This window comes from Pogoniulus pusillus, chromosome 27, assembly GCF_015220805.1.
Source record: "Pogoniulus pusillus isolate bPogPus1 chromosome 27, bPogPus1.pri, whole genome shotgun sequence".
In the NCBI taxonomy this organism is placed as follows: Eukaryota; Metazoa; Chordata; class Aves; order Piciformes; family Lybiidae; genus Pogoniulus; species Pogoniulus pusillus.
In genome coordinates, this window is record NC_087290.1 from 13,971,861 (window position 1) to 13,990,015 (window position 18,155).

The following is an 18,155-nucleotide window of genomic DNA, read 5'->3' on the forward strand; positions in this document are numbered from 1 at the left end:
CTCAGGGGTGATCTTATTACTGTCTACAACTACCTGAAAGGGCATTGTAGCCAGGTGGGGGGTGGCCTCTTCTCCCAGGCAACCAGCAATAGAACAAGGGGACACAGTCTCAAGTTGTGCCAGGGTAGGTCTAGGCTGGATATTAGGAAGAAGTTCTTCACAGAGAGAGTGATTGGCATTGGAATGGGCTGCCCAGGGAGGTGGTGGAGGCACTGTCCCTGGGCGTCTTCAAGAAAAGACTGGATGAGGCACTTAGTGCCATGGTCTAGTTGATTGGTTAGGGCTGGGTGATAGGTTGGACTGGATGAGCTTGGAGGTCTCTTCCAACCTGGTTGATTCTATGATTCTACTGACAAGTGGCCCTGAAAATAATCCTTGATCTTTGGGGTCCTTCCAACCCACCCCATTCTGTGAATCTCTGACAATCCTCAGCTTGTGAGCAGCTCGCTTGAGTGACCTCTGTTGCATTTTGCTCCTCCAGCTCACACACCTGAGCTGCCTTATTCCCTTCAGCTCTCTGCTTCCGTGGTTGTGTTGGCTTTGAGGTCAGAAATTTCCCACCAAAGCAGCAGTCCTGGGGGACAGTTTTTGCCTGCTGTGTGCTGAGCTGTTAGTTGCCATGCTCCTTCCTGACGTGTCAGTGGTGGATGAGAAACTTCTCTGGAAATGGCACTTGGGAAGCACTCCGAGTCTGTTTGTTTTGTTTAATAAACTGTTCTTGACTGTTGCTACACTTAAGCCCTAGCTTCAAAGGTGGTGTCTTCTATTTTAATAAGGGTTTGACACAAGGATGTGCTGCATCCTTTAGTTGATTTCATGGAATCCTGTTGTCAGAGCTGAGTGCAGTCTCCTTGGGTCTTGGTTTATAGAATCATAGAATCAACCAGGTTGGAAGAGACCTCCACTGAAGCCCTGGTTTCTGGCAGAACTGCATCGTGCCAACTGCTCTGCTCTTTACAGTCACAGGCAGAAGCTGGCTCTGAACAGCTCCAGACTGCTGCTAGCCAGGACAGGGGCAACTGTTTACTCCAGCTGCAGAGTTTGGTGTTGCTTTGTTGGATGGTGCACATGTTTGTGCCTGCTCTCCTGTGGCAGAACTGCCCTGTGAGGAAAGGCTGAGGGCTGTGGGTGTGCAGCCTGGAGAAGAGAAGGCTTAGGGAGACCTTATCACCATGGACCATTACAGAAACGGTGGCTGCCAGGAGCATAGTGACTCCCTTTGTACAAAGAGTGACATGGAAAAGACAAGGGGTGATTGGGACAAGGTACTGCTGGGGAGATTCTGATTGGAATCAGTTGTCCCAGTGGGATTGTCCCAGTGGAGTCCCCTGCAGTGGGCAGTTTGGCGACTCATCTCGACAGGGTGCTGGAGCCAGCTCCTTTCAACCACACCAGCACCTAGAAAGGTTGGAGAGAGTCCCTTCCAACCTGGCACTCTGGGATTCTGTAATTCAGTGTGAAGTAGGTTGCAAGGGCAGATCTAAAGGCAGAGCAGAAGTGAAAACAGAACAGATCTCAGGGATGCTGGTGCTGGCTGGAGGCTCAGCACCAGATGGGTTTCCTCCTCACAGCACCTCACATATTGACACAGCACAAAGCCCAAACGCCTGCTGAGCACTGCCCTCTCCACAGCCTTTACAGGCCTAATCCAGAGGAAAGAGAAAAAAATCCTTCCTCAGGGGTGCGTGTGTGTGAGCTGCAGCTCCTCGAGGCTGCTTTCAGAGGAGCAGCTCATGCAGCCCTGCCTGTGCAGCACACAGCTACGGCACCGGCAGCACTTGGCATGTTCCAGTGCTGGGATCAATGCAGGCTTCTGGCTGCGATGTGCGGCAGGTATGTGGCTGGCAGGCGTGTGGCTGGCACGACTGCTGCTTTCCTTGGAGGCCTGGACAGCAGAGAACCCTGCAGGCTTTCCTTTTGTCTGCCAGCAGGGGCTCTGAGGAGGGGGATGGTTAGCACAGGGTATTCGCTGTTTGGGTTCTGAGTAGGTTTAGAAAATGAGCGTTGCAGAATGTGTGCAGGGGAGCTGTGAGTGTGCAGGGGAGATGAGTATGCAGGGATTGCTGTGAGTGTGCAGGGGAGATGAGTATGCAGGGATTGCTGTGAGTGTGCAGGGGAGCTGTGAGTTTGCATGGAGCTGTGAATGTGCAGGGGAGCTGTAAGTGTGCAAGGTTGCTGTGAGTGTGCAGGGGAGCTGTGAGTGTGCAGGGTTGGTGTGAGTGTGCAGGGAAGCAGTGAGTGTGCAGGGGAGATGAGTGTGCAGGGAGCTGTGGGTGTGCAGGGTTGCTGTGAGTGTGCAGGGAGCTGTGGGTGTGCAGGGTTGCTGTGAGTGTGCAGGGAGCTGTGAGTGTGCAGGGGTTGCTGTGAGCGTGCAGGGAGCTGTGGGTGTGCAGGGTTGCTGTGAGTGTGCAGGGAGCTGTGAGTGTGCAGGGAGCTGTGAGTGTGCAGGGGTTGCTGTGAGCGTGCAGGGGAGCTGAGTGTGCAGGGTTGCTGTGAGTGTGCAGGGAGCTGTGAGTGTGCAGGGTTGCTGTGAGTGTGCAGGGGAGCTGAGTGTGCAGGGTTGCTGTGAGTGTGCAGGGAAGCTGAGTGTGCAGGGAGCTGTGTTATATCAGAACAACACCCTGCCGTGGTACCTTTAGTTGGAGTGCTGCAGCAGCCATGCCTGTTGCTCTCCAAGCAGTGAACTCAGCTGGTGGAAGGCAGGAGGAGTATTTTTAACCACCGCTGAAGCTGTTCCTCTGACACTGAGCTCTATGTACCTGTAGGGTTTGTTTTCTTGCAGCTACAGTGGGCAGAATCTCTTTGGACTGGGGACTGTGGGTGGGGTGTTGTGGAGCACAGGCAAATGGGAAACCATTTTCCCCAGACCTAAGAAATAGAATTCTGGTTATGCTCTCAACTCAGGATCAGAAAAGGAGGAAATGTCATGGAGCCATGGGCGATGCAAGGACTTTGTTGTGAGAGTGACTCAATACAGCATTTTGTACCCAAACCACACATCCTGTAGAGTCACCAGATGGCAGCTGGGCTTTGCTGTCCCCCGCTAGATGACCAGCAGAGAGAGTGATGCAGGTGTTGTCAAGCAGAGGCTTTAGGTCCCCTGTTCTGTACTTGGTGACTTGGCTGGAGCTGGTGAGATGGTGGCTTTGAGGCAGCCTCTATGTCGAGCTAAAAGGAGTTCAAGGCAGGACTGGACGTGGCACTTGGTGCCATGGTCTAGCCTTGAGCTCTGTGCTAAAGGGTTGGACTTGATGATCTATGAGGTCTCTTCCAGCCTTGGTGATACTGTGTACTGTGAGTAGGAGTCTGGAGAACCTGGGAGAACAGCCTGATCTGGGGTGTGGGGGGTAGGGACCCCAAGCCCTCTCCAGCTGGCTGGGAGCAGGGATCTGTACCTGGTGGGGTAAGAGTAGTAGTGGAGGCTTCTCGAGGTGGAGGCAGTGCCAGAGAACACTTCAAGGCAAGTTACTTTTTCTCCCGTTCTTCTGTTTTAAAGCAAATTAAATGGGAGCTTTCTGATGTGCTTCGTAGCTGGGTGGCTTGAGAAGCTCTCCAGAGGCTGGCAGGAGGGGCAGGCATTCAGTTATTGGGCAGATCTGTAAGGCTTGGGGTCTTTGTTTGGCTAAGCTCTGCCCTGGGAAGCTTCTACTGTCTTGCCTTTGTCACTGCCACAGCGTGTCGCTGTGCCCTCTGCCCTTCCTCTGGCAGTGCCAGCAGCAGCTGGATGCCCACAGAACTGCCGGCCTGCACTTTACCCACACATGGCACTCGCTGGTGCCTGCTGCTTGCAGTGTTGCTGCTATCGCCTGCGCTATTCTCGGTTCCCTCTCCTTGCCCTTGGGGGCTCAAGGTTGCAGAGTGTCACCATGCCAGTGTGACACTTCTCTGGCTCCTTGCACCTTTTTTGGGGTGGTCCCCCCCGGGGGGGCCGCATGGCTTTGGCTCAGGCTCTTGGAGTGTGCCTCAGATGAGGGCAGTGGATGTGCCCTGCAGCAGACGGACGCCAGCGTGGTCAGACGCAGAGCTGTGCCTTGCTGTGCCCTCTGCCTGCCCAGCGCTGCCCAGCGCTGCGCTGCTGCAGTCCTCGCTCTTGTTTGTGACTTCCCTCCCCCGAGATCTGCAGTTGGGTTTCGCCTGTGCTCCACACTGAGCAGACTTTCATCGAGTCCTGGAACCCTGACGGCTGGAAAACACCTCTAAGGTCACCGAGCCCAAGCAATTCATTCTCCCACCGGTGCTGTTACCAGGAGCCTGCAGTGCTGTGGCACCTTCCCTGTGGGCTGTTTATTCTCACAGTGCCCGGAGTGATCTCCTCTGGTTTCTGGGTGGAGAAACAGGCACGGAAAACTCAAGTGACTTCTCCAGGGTCTCCCAGCCGGTGCCCAGTGCAGTTTCTTGTCCCGTGCCAGGCTCAGCCCTGTGCTTTGTGTGCCTGTACAAACCGTACCGAATTGCTGGGCCAGAATGGCCCCGTCCCTGCGAGACCCAGCTGAGGAGGTGGCTGGCACAGCGCAGCAGCCAGCAGCATGGGCTGCACTTGGGGCAGCCGTGCGGGCACCGCCGGGCCGGGAGCGGGAGCTGGGGCTGCCCGTGGCTGCGGGCAGGGCTGCAGCAGCGCTCGCTCTCTGTGTTAAGCCTGGTTACGTAACCTGTAGATCATTTTCTCTCTCTCCCGATCAGCTGCTTTCCTCCGAACGCTGAAGAGGGAAGCTGCTGCCCTCCCTGTGCATGCTGCGTCACAGGAAGAGTGACAGGCAGAGGGGTGGCGGAAAGCAGGGGACAAAGGTTAAGGGACTGAAGCAATCTGAGAAGTGTCTCTGCCTCAGGGAGGACCGCATGAGTGCGGGAGGCTCTTTGCAGCTTTCTGCTGCTGGATTGTGAGCTGCAGTATCGGGGGAAAAAAAAATAGCAGCAGCAGTTCCACTAGACGAGTCCTAAAGGAGCCTGAAATCTGCGAATTCCTTCACTGAGACAGCATGGAGGATTCTGCAGAGCAGGGTCAGGAGATGAGGTACCACATGCTGCAAAGGTAAGAGTTACAGCTGGGGGTGTCTGCAGCCAGGCAGCTGGCACTGCTACAAATGCAAACCCGTCTCTTTCCCTGCCAGGTCTATCCTCTGAAGCCTCAGCAGTTACCAAGCGGTGTCTGTGCATGCAGTCTGCTGAAAGGATGCTGGGATGCAGCTTAGTGGGGAAGCAGGGCTAAAAGAGTCGGAGGTGCTGCACAGCCTCTAACCTGGATGAAGTCTGAAGGAAAAGCTGTGGACGGTTAATAGGGCTGAGTGTTACCAGCTCAGCAGGGCTTCTGCTTTGTTTAGAGCTTGCTGTTCTGCCTTCCTTGCCGCCCAGCTTCTGCCTCAGCTTACCCTGCAGCAATGATAACCCTTCTGGTTTGGTTATGCTGCACAGCCCGTGGCTACTGGCAGTGATGCTCTTGGCGTGCTTGCTGTCAGAAATGAAACTGAGCTGCACTGGCTTAGAAGAAGTGTTTGTGCCTTGCTCTGGACGGTGAACCTCTGGTTTTGTTGAGCTTTTATCAGTAGCAGCATCTTTATGTGTGTGGTAGTTCCAGCTTGGCAGGGTGGTTCATGTCCATACAAGCTTCTGACCCTGAGATTTTGATCTTTTTCCTGTTTTTCTTGAGACTGCTCTTAATAAACCTGCCATGAGTAACCTGTCCCACTTGGGGCACTTTGCTCTGCTCGTTCCTTGCCATACCCTCTTTGAATACACAGAGTTAGTAGAAATTCAGCTTCAGCTGCAGCTTCCCTCGTTCTCTTGTCTGTTGGCTCCTGTCCTGGAATTCCTGGGCTGAGGTTATCACAGAGCAGTTCGTGAACTCTTGCTCATGAGAAACTCTTCCTCGAGTCTCTGGGAGTGCAGCTTGCTGGAGGAAGGGAAAGTGCAGAGGGGAGGATCCTCTTCACACCTGACTTATGCCCTTGCCTGGATCTGAGCTAGCAGCTCTTCCTTGAGACAAGTTACCAAACTGGAAGTACTTGAGACTGACCCAGTTACAGCTGTAGATGTCCCAGAATATCACTAGGAGGTAGATATCTGGGCCTCTGGTGTGCTTTTAAATCACCCTATTGATCTTGCTTTGCCTGTTACCTTTACTTCTCTCGCTCTTAGCTTCATGCATTGCTTCAGAGTTTCCTTCACTGTGCTCAGAACAGGTTTTCACTACCAAGTCACATTTGCAGGACTCTGAGTTCTCCATCATCGTGGCCATTTATCCTGGGAATACCTCACGTGTGGGAGAGGGGGCAGCTGTGCTAACACTGTAACACTGCTCTCTTGCTGTTCTGGGAACCCTCACAAAGTCAGGGTTGTGCCACGGGAGGGTGTCCCAGCTGCAGCAGATGCTGTGCGTGGGGAGGAAGGGGAGGATCTGCTCCATCCTGTCTGGTACCTGGGTGTGTTTGTGGCCAGGTGTGGTACCTGAAGGATCACCATTCCTTCTAGCACAGTTCCTGGTTGGCTACAGCAGGGTTTGGCGTACTGTGGGTGCCTTGTGCTGGATGCTGAGGGCTAGGATGGCTCCCGTCGGCGTTCAGGGCAGAGTGCAACCTGCATGAGCCCTGTGCATGCTCTTTGGAGAGGTGGCTCAGGGAAGGGCCTGAATGGAACCCAGGCACTGGCAGTGAGGAGGCAGTGAGAATCACAGTGAGGAGGCAGTAAGAATCACAGTGAGGAGGCAGTAAGAAACACAGTGAGCAGGCAGTGAGAAGCGCAGTGAGGAGGCAGTGAGGAGGCAGTGAGGAGCACAGTGAGGAGGCAGTGAGGAGCACAATGAGGAGGCAGTAAGAAACACCGTGAGCAGGCAGTGAGAAGCGCAGCGAGGAGTGCAGTGTGTACTTCCTGAGGAGATCACACTAAATAGAGTAAGAGTGGGCAAAGTGTGGGGTGGCTGCAGAGGTAAAGCTTCAGGGGGTTGAAAATCCAAAGCAGCTTGCTGTGCCCCAGCCTGCTGCACTTGTGAGGAGCAGACTTTTGAGTCTCTGCTCGCAGTCTCAGCTTTGTGAACTTTGGCAGATCAGGTCCTGTAGTGCCTGCAGGGCAAAGGGGATTTACCCCTGACAGGCTGTGGAAGCTGGAGCAGAAGAAAGGGGAGCGACCGACCCTGTCCCACACAGAAGGGGAGTGGCAGAGCATGGAGGTGATCTCGGCAGACAGAGGTAGCTTTTGGGGAGGGGGGGCAGCAGCAGGAGCATGACTAATTTGTCCTCTAGCACTGAGAACCTCTGATAAAGATATTAAAGACTGAATGGTGCAAAATGCTTGGTGTTGTAAAATGATTTTCAATAGCCAGGGACAGAGTCTCCCATTTGCACCTGGAGATGTGTTTGCTGTGGTTCCTGTTAGGATCTCCTGGTGGAGTCTGATCTTAGTTGCCTGTTTCACCATAGCCAAAAAACTCTGTTGTCATTTTTTGTCTCTGCTAGGAGAGCTGAAAGCAGTGTGGTGGAGCCTTGTCCTGTGTGAGGCAATAAGACACAGTGAATACATCTGAACCAGCTTCTGTGTTGGCAACACTGGGGTTTCTGCAGATGCCCTGACTTTGGGAGAGAACTGGAAGGTTGCAAACCATAGTCAGTCCTGTAAATGCTGAAGACCAAGGACATAATGGTCTGGAGGCTACAAGTTGCTTGTCTGTGAGAGGATAGGATAAGGAGCAGTGTTTTGAAACTGGAGCAGGGCAGATTTAGGTTAGGCATCAGGAGGAAGTTCTGCACAGTGAGGGTGAGGAGACCCTGGAACAGGCTGCCCAGGGAGGTGGTTGGGGTCTCATCCCTGCAGACATTCAAGCTCCGCCTTGCTGTGTCCCTGTGCAGCCTGCTGTAGCTGGAGGTGTCTGTGCTGAGTGCAAGGGGTTAGACAAGATGTTCTTTGAGGGTCCCTTCCAGCCCAGTGTGAAACTGTGAATCGGGGCAAGGGGGTCTGTACAGATTGCTGACATCTCCTCCTCTATTTGTGTGCATTTGCCCTGCCAAGTTGCTTTCTTCTGTCTCCCATGAATGTCCACAGGCCCAGCATGTCTGGTTTGCACCTGGTGAAGCAAGGCCGGGACAGGAAGAAGGTGGATGTGCAGCGAGATTTCACTGTGGCCTCTCCAGCAGAGTTTGTTACTCGTTTTGGGGGGAATAAAGTCATTGAAAAGGTGAGTTACTGACTGCTGGCTTCAGCACGCTGCCTTCTGTGCCCTTTTCTCGAGCTGTGACTTCTCTCTGTGACACTGCAGATACCAAAATACTGATGTTCTTGAACTTGCAAGTGTGCTTCTGCCCTTTCTCCTCCTGTCCCTGATTTATTTAGTGTGTGTAAGTAAGCACCCAGCTGGTCTGGGTTGGTGTGACAGGAGAAAAGCCAGCAGCATGGGCTGGAGCACTCTGCAGATGCAGGAGGCTTTAGAGATAGGTACAACAAAAGTAGACTAGAAAACCCACAACAGAAATGTGTTTAGAGACGGATAATCATCTGATGGGGGAAATGCTTCCTTCCAGCTGTCAGAAGTCATAGGCACTTGTTATCCTTATTCTCATGTGTCACTCTGCCCTTTGATCTGCTCTTCCTTGATCCAAACAAGGCATAATACAGGAAAATCACAGAATCCTGGAGTGTGCTGGGTTGGAAGTGACCTCTAAAGGCTGTCTTGGCTAACCCCCTTGCAGTCCGCAGGGACATCTCCAACGAGATCAATTTGCTTGGAACCCCACCAAGCCTGAACTTGAGTGTCATCAGGGATGGGGCCTCCACCACCTCCCTCGACAACCTGTTCCTGTGTTCCACCACCCTCGGAGTAAAGAGCTTCTTCCTGATGTCCTAAGATGCATGTGGCTGAAGAAGAGCTGGTGTCGAGCTGAGGGATGTGCCCCGCGGCGCTCTCGCTGGGTCGAATGCTGGCTGAGGGAACCACACAGCCACACAACTGGGCAGAAAGGGTGCAGAGGAAAAAGCTGTTTCCACAAATGTTTTTTGCTGCCAGGCTGAGCCTCCTCCCTGCTTCTCATTCGCTCAGGTGCTGATAGCCAACAACGGCATTGCAGCAGTGAAGTGCATGAGGTCCATCCGCCGCTGGTCCTACGAGATGTTCCGCAACGAGCGGGCCATCAGATTTGTTGTCATGGTGACTCCTGAGGATCTGAAGGCGAATGCAGGTGAGTTGTAAAAATCAGGGAAGGTGCACAGCTTCCTCCTTGCACAGACCTGAGTGCCTTGCAAGGATGCCAGAGGTCAGATACAGTCATAGAGTCATTGAGGTTGGAAAAGACCTTTAAGCTCAGGGAGTGCAGATGTAACTCACATACCATGACCACTAAACTACATCTTGAATCACCACTTCTGCACACTTCTTGAGCACCTCCAGGGATGGTGAGTCCACCTTGGGCAGCCTCTTCCAATCCCTGACCACTCTTGCAGCAAAGAAAATTTTCCTGATACCCAAACTAAACCTCACCTGGCACAACTTCAGCCCATTTCCTCTCATCCTGTCCCTAGCTGCCAGCCTCTCAAGGAGGACTTCCCTGAAGGGAGATGAAGTACTTCCAGTGTTGTAGGCTTAGGAGTTCTAGAGCAAGTTCCATTTATTAGAGCTGCAATCCTAAGGAGCCCTTCTTTGTGTCTGCAGAGTATATCAAAATGGCAGATCACTACGTCCCAGTTCCAGGAGGACCCAACAACAACAACTATGCAAATGTGGAGCTCATTCTTGATATTGCTAAGAGGATTCCAGTGCAGGTGAGAAGTGCCAAACAAAGTTTTGCAAACAGGAGGAAGCACTGAGCAGTCTCTGCTTAGATACTGACTTGTGTCTGGGGATAAAGACAGGCCAGAGGAGTGGAAATCAAGGCTGTTGTAGCACCACAAGGCAGTGCACATCACAGTGCACAGTGCTTTTCCTAGTGTGAGTATCTGCAGGACATGGAAGGTTCTCCTCAGCCTTTCACTTCCCTGTACTTAGTTCCTCTCCAAGAGCTGGTTACAGCAGCTGTTTTTGGCTCATCTACAAGCTGCAAGACTCCGGTCCTTTAAATGAAGTAGTTGAGGAGGCTGCTCTGGCTTACCGATGCTCTGGGGCTGTTTTCAGAGGGGAGAGGAAAGAGCTGAAGGACCTGCATGCTTTCCATTTCTGCTCACTTGCTCCTTCCACAAGAACAAAGCATCAACTGTGTGCTTTTCTTCTGCAGGCTGTGTGGGCTGGCTGGGGCCATGCCTCTGAGAACCCGAAGCTGCCAGAACTTCTCCACAAAAATGGGATTGCTTTCATGGGTGAGGATCTGTGCTTCTGAGCTAATGTCTAGGCCTTGTTTCAAGATTAGTAGGCTTAGTGAGATAGAAAATCTTACAGCCCTGAGGTATGGTTTGCAAGTGCAAGACTGATGCTGCCTTCTTCATAGCAGTCAGAGCAGAAGTCTGCTGTCTGCCAGTGCAGGCTGCTCCCTAAAAGAGCCAGTCAGAGGTTGAGTGTGTGCTGGGAAACAGTTCCTGTTTCTTCCAGCTTCTCCAGCATGGCTGAGTATTGGAAGGTACAAAATCAGAGCAGGTTGGTGTCCCTGTTGTCATTTGAAAGGTGTTCACTTTTATGTAAGGAGTGGAGTTTCTGTGGGCAGTATCTGAAGTTTGGGGTCTTGTTGCAGTGTAGGTAGCCAGATGCTGGAGGTGTTTGATGCAATACATCTCATCTGCACAACCTCGTGGGTCTGAACACTGGGTGAGGTTTTGGACACGTGTGTTTAAAACTGGAGATGAGTTTGTGGTGAAAGCCATGGTCTGAAGATAGCCTGGGGACAGCTGTACCATGGTCTGGCTCTAGAAGATCTTTTTATCTGCAGTGCCTTGAGCAGAAGGTGCAGCAACCCTCTGGACCTGTGAAGAGGAGTGGATTGAGAAGCTGAATTAATTCCAGTTTAACTCTCTTACCTATCATGCACTGCAGTGCTGGGCAAGCCACATTTCAAGGCAAAATGAGGGCACTGAGCTGTGATTGCAGCAGCATGTGGTGGCACACCCCGTGCCAGTTATCAGGACCTGCCACCCCTGTGAGAGCAGGCTTGAGGACACCTGGACAGATGGTGGTGCTTGCAAGTTGAGTGTGCCAAGGCTTCTTTAACTGGATGGGTACTGACCAAGCTGTGGTGTGACTGTGGTTGTGCTGGTGTAGCTTCAGTTGCCTTTTCTTTCTTGCTGAACAGAAGTCCTGCAGGCTGTATGCTGATGGCACAGCGAATGCCCTCAGTTCTGCTTCAGAAATGATGATTCACTCCAGTGGAAATGTTGTGTGCAGCAACCCTGCTGAGGGTGTTTGTTTGTCTCTCTTACATGGAGCTTAATTAGGCTTCTGGACATTTCCCTAATGTCTGCTATCTCTTGTGTCTCCCTCATGCATTGGTTTTGTTCTTTGCAGGTCCTCCCAGCCAAGCCATGTGGGCCTTAGGAGATAAAATTGCTTCGTCAATAGTGGCTCAGACTGCAGGCATCCCAACTCTGCCCTGGAGCGGCAGTGGTAAGGAGGAATTGCTCTGTTTGTCAGCACCATTCTGATCTTTGGCTGTGTCTGGGCACAAAAAGCTGTTCCAAGAGATGCTGCATTTCTTTAGGCATTCAGTTCTGTATTCCCTGAGGCTTAGGCACAGTCGCTGTGATCTGTGTGGGGATGTCAGGCAAAGATTAGGAGTTGTGTAAGGTGCTGCTAGACTGAGAGTATAGCTGCAAGAGCTGTGTTCCTGCACAGCCTGTGGAGTCTGGAGCATACACCCAGGGAAGCTCTCTGCACTTCCAAAAGGCTGTAAATTGTGGAATCACAGAATTGGTTGTGTTGGAAAAGGCCTCCAAGACCATTCAGTCCAACTGCCAACCCAGCACCATCATGGGCACCAAACCATGTGCCCAAGTGCCATGGCCACAGGTTTCTTGAACACCTCCAGGGATGGGGATTCCAGCACCTCCCTGTGCAGCCTGTTCCAGTCCCTGACCACTCTGGCAGCAAAGAAATTTTTCCTCATCTCCAGCCTGACCTTCCCCTGGCACAGTTTCAGGCCATTTCCTCTCCTTCTATTACCTTCTATTAGACCTTCTATTACCTTCTATTAGACTAGGGAGAAGAGACTAACCCCACCTGGCTCCACCCTCCTTTCAAGGAGCTGTAGAGATCAAAGAGGTCTCCTCTCAGCCTCCTCTTCTCCAGGCAGAACAACCCCAGCTCCCTAGCTGCACCTCACAACCCCTGTCTCCCTCTAGCAGCAACCTGTTCCTCACAATTGCAGGAGGTAGTTGAAGTGGGTTAGAATTTGCCAGATGAGAAGATCTGCTCCCTGCACCCAGAACTATCTGGGTACATTTTGGGACTGTGCTTGCTGTTTGTTCCCCAGTGTCCGGGGTGTGAGTCCTCACTGACCCTTGCAGCAGAATGAGCTAAGATGCTGTTTGTGTTTCAGGTCTTCGGGTGGACTGGCAGGAGAACGACCTTCAGAAGCGCATCTTGAATGTCCCCCAGGAGCTGTACGAGAAAGGCTACGTGAAGGATGCAGACGATGGACTGCGGGTGGGTGGCTGCAGGGCTCAGAGCTGCTGCTGCATGCATGCCTGGGGAGAGCCCGCAGGGCTCAGAGCTGCTGCTGCATGCACGCCTAGGGAGAGCCCTCAGGGTTTGGAGCTGCTGCTGCATGCACGCCTGGGGAGAGCCTGCAGGGCTCGGACCTGCTGCTGCATGCACACCTAGGGAGAGCCCTCAGGGCTTGGAGCTGCTGCTGCATGCACGCCTGGGGAGAGCCTGCAGGGCTCGGACCTGCTGCTGCATGCACACCTAGGGAGAGCCCTCAGGGCTTGGAGCTGCTGCTGCATGCACACCTGGAGAGAGCTGAGCTTCCAGTTCTCTTTAGTGGCAGTACAAACTAGCCTCGCAGCACTGAGACTGAGAAACTGGACAGTGATCTTCCCCACTCTGCAGAACTAGGTGAGATTTAGGGAAAAGAGGTAAAATAGGGGACCAAAGTTGTCATCCATTAGAGGTTTCTGACAGAGGAGGCAAATGCTTTTAATCTGATCCGTAGCATCACAACTGATTTAATGGTTTGTGAAGTTTCTTTTTGAGGCAGGTTTGTAGAATAAGAAATAGTCCTGTCACAATGCAGTTTGGAAGGTTCCCTTTGTGAAGAGAGGGGGCAGAGGATGTGATTATTCCACATGACCCAGCCCAGTGATTTCTGTGTTCCACAGAAGCTTCTCTGTGGGGTTGTAAATTTACCAGGGTGCAGCACTGGCAAAAGCTTTGGTGAGCACCTGCAGAGCGTCAAGTTCTCTGTAGGCACAAAATCACTGCTGGTTATTCTGAGCACAGGCACCCTCTCAGTCTGGAATCCTTGATTGCTACTCCATTCATGTCTTGGTTGCTAAGCAGACCCAGACATGGAAGCTTGGGCACAGCTCAGCAGGGGACAGTGACCTTTCCCTCAGCTCTGCTGATGCTTTGTGCTCACCCATGTTTGTCTGTGTGTCTCGAGCAGGCTGCTGAGGAGGTTGGCTACCCTGTCATGATCAAGGCTTCTGAAGGAGGAGGAGGAAAAGGAATTAGGAAAGTTAACAATGCAGATGACTTCCCCAACCTATTCAGACAGGTAACTTTTACCACTGTTCTGTACTGTCTTGTTCTGAATGTTCAGTTTGGGTGCTTATGAGGCCACTGGCTGCAGAAGTCTGCACACTGCACACCTTCAGCTGCTTTGGCTCATGAGCTCAGGATGTTGTTAGAATTTCAGTGTGTTTGTGGATCCAATACAGTTGTCAAATGCCCAAACATTGCTGAAGGTGCTGAATAATGGAGGGCGTCTGCAGTGTGCCTCAAAAATACTGAGGGACATGAGGCCTGCTTACTTTGTGGGTGGTGTAGGAGACCTGAGAGGAGTGCAGATGACACTAATTATGTACAAACCGACTTTGCTCCAGCTGCCAGTGTTCTTGCTGACTGCAGGGGGTTGGGCAAGGGGACCTTCGAGGGTCCCTTCTAAGCCAGTGCAGCCAATCAGCCTCAAGTGACCCAGGGGAAGTTTGGATGTTCCTTGCTGAAACGTTGCTGGCACTGAGGCAGGCACTGCCGGCAGGCTGCCTTCTGCCTGCCTGCTGCCTGCCTGCTGTCTGTGCTGTAGGTGCAAGCGGAGGTGCCAGGCTCCCCCATCTTCGTGATGAGGCTGGCCAAGCAGTCGCGGCACCTGGAGGTGCAGATCCTGGCGGATCAGTACGGCAATGCCATCTCCCTCTTCGGCCGCGACTGCTCCGTGCAGCGCCGGCACCAGAAGATCATCGAGGAGGCGCCAGCCTCCATCGCCACCTCCGTGGTCTTCGAGCACATGGAGCAGGTGAGGCTGGCTCTGCGCGTTCTGCTTTCAGGCAGGCAGGGTGTGCGTGCTCTAGGGGAGCAGTGCAGGGCTGTGTGTGCAGCTGCTCGGTGTGGGCATCACTCAGTGTTTCCAAACCTGAGTCTAAGAGTGCTGATAACAGCTGCAGGGCTCCTGTCAGAAGGCAGACACCCCAAAACTAGGAGAGAGGTGTGCTTTAAATGGGTTTTATGGAGAAGAGGAAGCTGAGGGGAGAACTTCTGGCACTCTACTACTCCCTGAAAGGAGCTTGGAGCCAGGTCAGGGTTGTTTTTTTTTTTTCCCTAGCAAGGTGTGGTGGGACTAGAGGAAACGACCTCAAGTTGCACCAGGGGATGTTTTGGTTGGACATTATAAGGAACTTTTTGACTAAAACGGTTCTTAACTGCTGGAATAAGCTGCCTGGGGAAGTGGTTGAATCCCCATCCCTGGAGGCATTTAGAAGAGGCAGAGATGTGGTGCTGAGGGCCATGGTTTAGCACCAGCCTTGGCAGAGTTAGAGAATGGTTGGACTGGATCACCTGAAAGGGCTTTTCCAGCCAAAATGATTCTCAATGTTCATTGTTATATTAAAAGTAAGTTGCTGAGGTTGTATCTGTTGTCTAATGCTGAGTGTTATAAATATCTGCTGCAAGCTCTGCCTCCTGTGAATGGTGACCAAAGTAATGTGGAAACCAAAACTCTTGTACCCAGTGCTCTGCTTGGAACAGTTCTTGGGCCTGGGACAAGCTTTTGGTGGTTTCTGAATACCATCAAAAATGTCTGAAGAGGGTGGGCTGGGTGAACAGAGCAGAGGTAACTGAGTGATGGCCTTGGAATTCCCAGACTGTCTTCTTGCCCTGTGTCCCAGTGTGCAGTGAAGCTTGCCAAGATGGTGGGCTACGTGAGCGCGGGCACCGTGGAGTACCTGTACAGCCAGGATGGCAGCTTCTACTTTCTGGAGCTGAATCCCCGCCTGCAAGTGGAGCACCCCTGCACAGAGATGGTTGCTGATGTCAACCTGCCGGCAGCGCAGCTCCAGGTGAGTCAGCTGCCCAGGCCTGATGCTCCTTGGGCTTTCAGAAGTGCTCAAGCCATGATATGTTGAAGCCTGAGCATGAAAAACCTGTTCTGCTGAAGCCTCAGTAAAGCAGAGGGGTAGGCTCTTGTCTGAGTCCCAGCCAAGCTCTGTGTGGGTCTGCCTGAGTCACAGCCAGGCTCTGTGCCTGGTGTGATGCATCCTGGTGTGATGCAGCTGGCTAGATGTTGGTGCTGAGAGTGGAGAGAAGGTGTTGGAGGGCTCTGCTGGACAGGACTGTCTGCAGATGGGTGATACTTGACTCCCCCACACCTCCTCCTCAGTAGCTCTAAGGCCCATTTTGATACCTTCTGAGCTGGGGTTTTGTCTTCTGTGGCTGAAGCACAGCTTCATTCAGTACTGCAGAGTACAGGTGGGCTCTTTCTGCTGTGAGTGTCACTGAGTCAGAGCTCTGCCACTTGGCTCTTCTGCTTTGGGAAGCAAGCAGAGGTCATTTCCTGGTTCTTGCTCCTGTGCTGCTCAGGTAGACCTTCAGTTACAAGTAGTGTGAAGGGAAGCAACAGAGGAGTAAAACGTAGAGGTGGGAGAACTAATGTTAAGGAAAGGCTGTGTGCAGAAAAGCCTGTCTCAACAAGCTTTGGCCAGGAGTAGCTCAGCTTTAAGCTCTGAAATTATTTTGTCAGACAAGTTGGCTTCTGAGGCCAGTGGTGAGATTAACGTGGTGCCAGCTGCCAGCAGTGCATCGCCCACTCTGCCCCTGAGGGACAGCAGCCTCTTCCCAGAGCTTCTCATGACAGGATGAGGGGAAGAAAAGGCAGACAAATGGGTTCTTGCCTGTCAGCAAGTTCAGGTGTTTGAAGTTCAGGAAAGTGATTTGGGGCTTTTTAGTTTTGATAGGCAGTCCTTAGCAGTTGTTTCCACCTCACTCATGACAGTTCCTTCCTCCTCCTAGCTGAGGTCCCTGGTCTTTAACCTGTCCACAAACCAGGACATGTGCCTGGTGATCAGGTGCTTTAGGTGGTAAAGTGGACAAGAATTTGTCCTGATTTATTGCTCTTTCAAGGGGAAGTCATGGCAGTGGGTGACAGTTCTGCCTTACGTGGGCAGTTCTGGCTTTTTGTTGTGCTCAGCTCCATAGTAAGGAGGAGATCCTTCAAGGATCCTGCACAAAGCTTTTGCTGCTTCTGCTGTGGCTCATCCCACTCTTACCCTTTTGCTTTCTTTCTGGGCTCATTCTTCTCCTTGCGGTATGCATTTTGCAGTTTATTGGATGGCTGGTAGAGAAAACCAACCATTTCAGCTGTCATGTCTGGTAGGCTGCTCAGGAGCAGAATCACCTTCATTGTGTCAGGAGGCTGTTTGGCTTTGGCCTGAGCCTTCTCTCAGCAGCAGCTCCATGTCTGTTTTCCAGGCTTCAGGAGTTTTGTAACTGATTGGGTGTTTTCTTCATAGTTTGGGCACTGTTCTTCATGTTGCTGATGCTAGATGCAATTTCATGGAAAAGCACATGGGTATTGCAAGCAGTTTGGTCTTTGGTCTGTGGGTGTCTGGCTGATACCCAGCTGAGATCAGTGGTTAAGCTGAGGCTCAGCCTCTCTGACCTGGGACTGCAGAAATAATCCTGGCAAATGTTCAGAACCAACAGGACTCCACTCCAGTGAGCCTGCCAGTTCTGCAGCTTGCCCTCTCCACTTTGTAGTTGCAAAATTCCACAGTTTCCTATAACCAATTAGGGACCTTCTGTCTTACTGGGACTTCTGCCTCACTGGGACTTTGTCTCAACGGTGCCTCAGGGTATTTTGAACAGGCCTAACACGTGCCCATGCCCAGCTGACCTGGCACTGACCAGCTTTCTCTGGAGCCTTTTAGTCAGGCAGTGGAGAACAGTGGCTGAAGGGCTTAAAGTGGATACTGCACAGAGTTCAGCTGTCCTGAGCAATAGGAATGCTCCAGGGGTGCTGATGGAGAAGGCTCTCAGCAGAACACAGGCCTGGGTGTTAACTGCAGCATAGCTCCCACAGGCATGTGGGGGGGGGAATTCTCCAGGGAATAGCTGCTCTGCTGCTGGACCAGGAATCATAGAATCATAGAATCAGCCAGGTTGGAAGAGACCTCCAAGATCATCCAGTCCAACCTAGCACCCAGCCCTAGCCAGTCAACTGGACATGGCACTGAGTGCCTCATCCAGTCTTTTCTTGAACACCTCCAGGGACGGTGCCTCTACCACCTCCCTGGGCAGCCCATTCCAATGCCAATCACCCTCTCTGTGAAGAACTTCCTCCTAACATCCAGTCTATACTTTCCCCGGCACAACTTGAGACTGTGTCCCTTGTTCTGTTGCTGGTTGCCTGGGAGAAGAGACCAACCCCCACCTGGCTACAACCTCTCTTCAGGACAGAAGCTCCCTTAGCATTAGCTTCTTTGCTTAGTGTTGCTGTTGTTACTGTTTTTCCCGTAGATTGCCATGGGGATTCCCCTGCACAGGATCAAGGACATCCGGGTGATGTATGGAGTCTCCCCGTGGGGGGATGCAGCCATTGACTTCGAGAACTCAGCCCACGTGCCCTGCCCGCGCGGCCACGTCATCGCTGCCCGCATCACCAGCGAGAACCCCGACGAGGTGAGTGCCTGCTCACAGCCTGGCAGCTGCAGCCTCTGCGCCTGCTGCACCCCTGCTGCTCAGCCTGGAAACTGGCAGCAGCTGAAAGGATTCTTCCCCAGTCTGACGGGAGCTGATCCTCCCATAGGCTCTGGTTAGACACAGTCCG

General features: G+C 52.5%; 1 protein-coding gene across 6 annotated transcripts in view; it reads left to right on the forward strand.

Moving 5' to 3' along the window:
• Window positions 1-18,155, forward strand: part of ACACA (acetyl-CoA carboxylase alpha) — a 127,423-nt gene that overhangs the window by 9,921 nt on the left and 99,347 nt on the right. For 4 of the 6 annotated variants that reach the window (XM_064165890.1, XM_064165888.1, XM_064165891.1 and 1 more), the window contains 10 exons: window positions 8,029-8,161; window positions 9,020-9,158; window positions 9,629-9,738; window positions 10,188-10,269; window positions 11,405-11,503; window positions 12,435-12,541; window positions 13,503-13,613; window positions 14,142-14,351; window positions 15,220-15,390; window positions 17,846-18,007. In XM_064165890.1, the coding sequence (XP_064021960.1) occupies window positions 8,029-8,161; window positions 9,020-9,158; window positions 9,629-9,738; window positions 10,188-10,269; window positions 11,405-11,503; window positions 12,435-12,541; window positions 13,503-13,613; window positions 14,142-14,351; window positions 15,220-15,390; window positions 17,846-18,007 (1,324 nt within the window). Of the gene's footprint in view, window positions 1-4,745; window positions 5,030-8,028; window positions 8,162-9,019; window positions 9,159-9,628; window positions 9,739-10,187; window positions 10,270-11,404; window positions 11,504-12,434; window positions 12,542-13,502; window positions 13,614-14,141; window positions 14,352-15,194; window positions 15,391-17,845; window positions 18,008-18,155 lie in introns of those variants that run through there. The other 2 variants (XM_064165889.1, XM_064165892.1) reach the window with 2 other exon arrangements.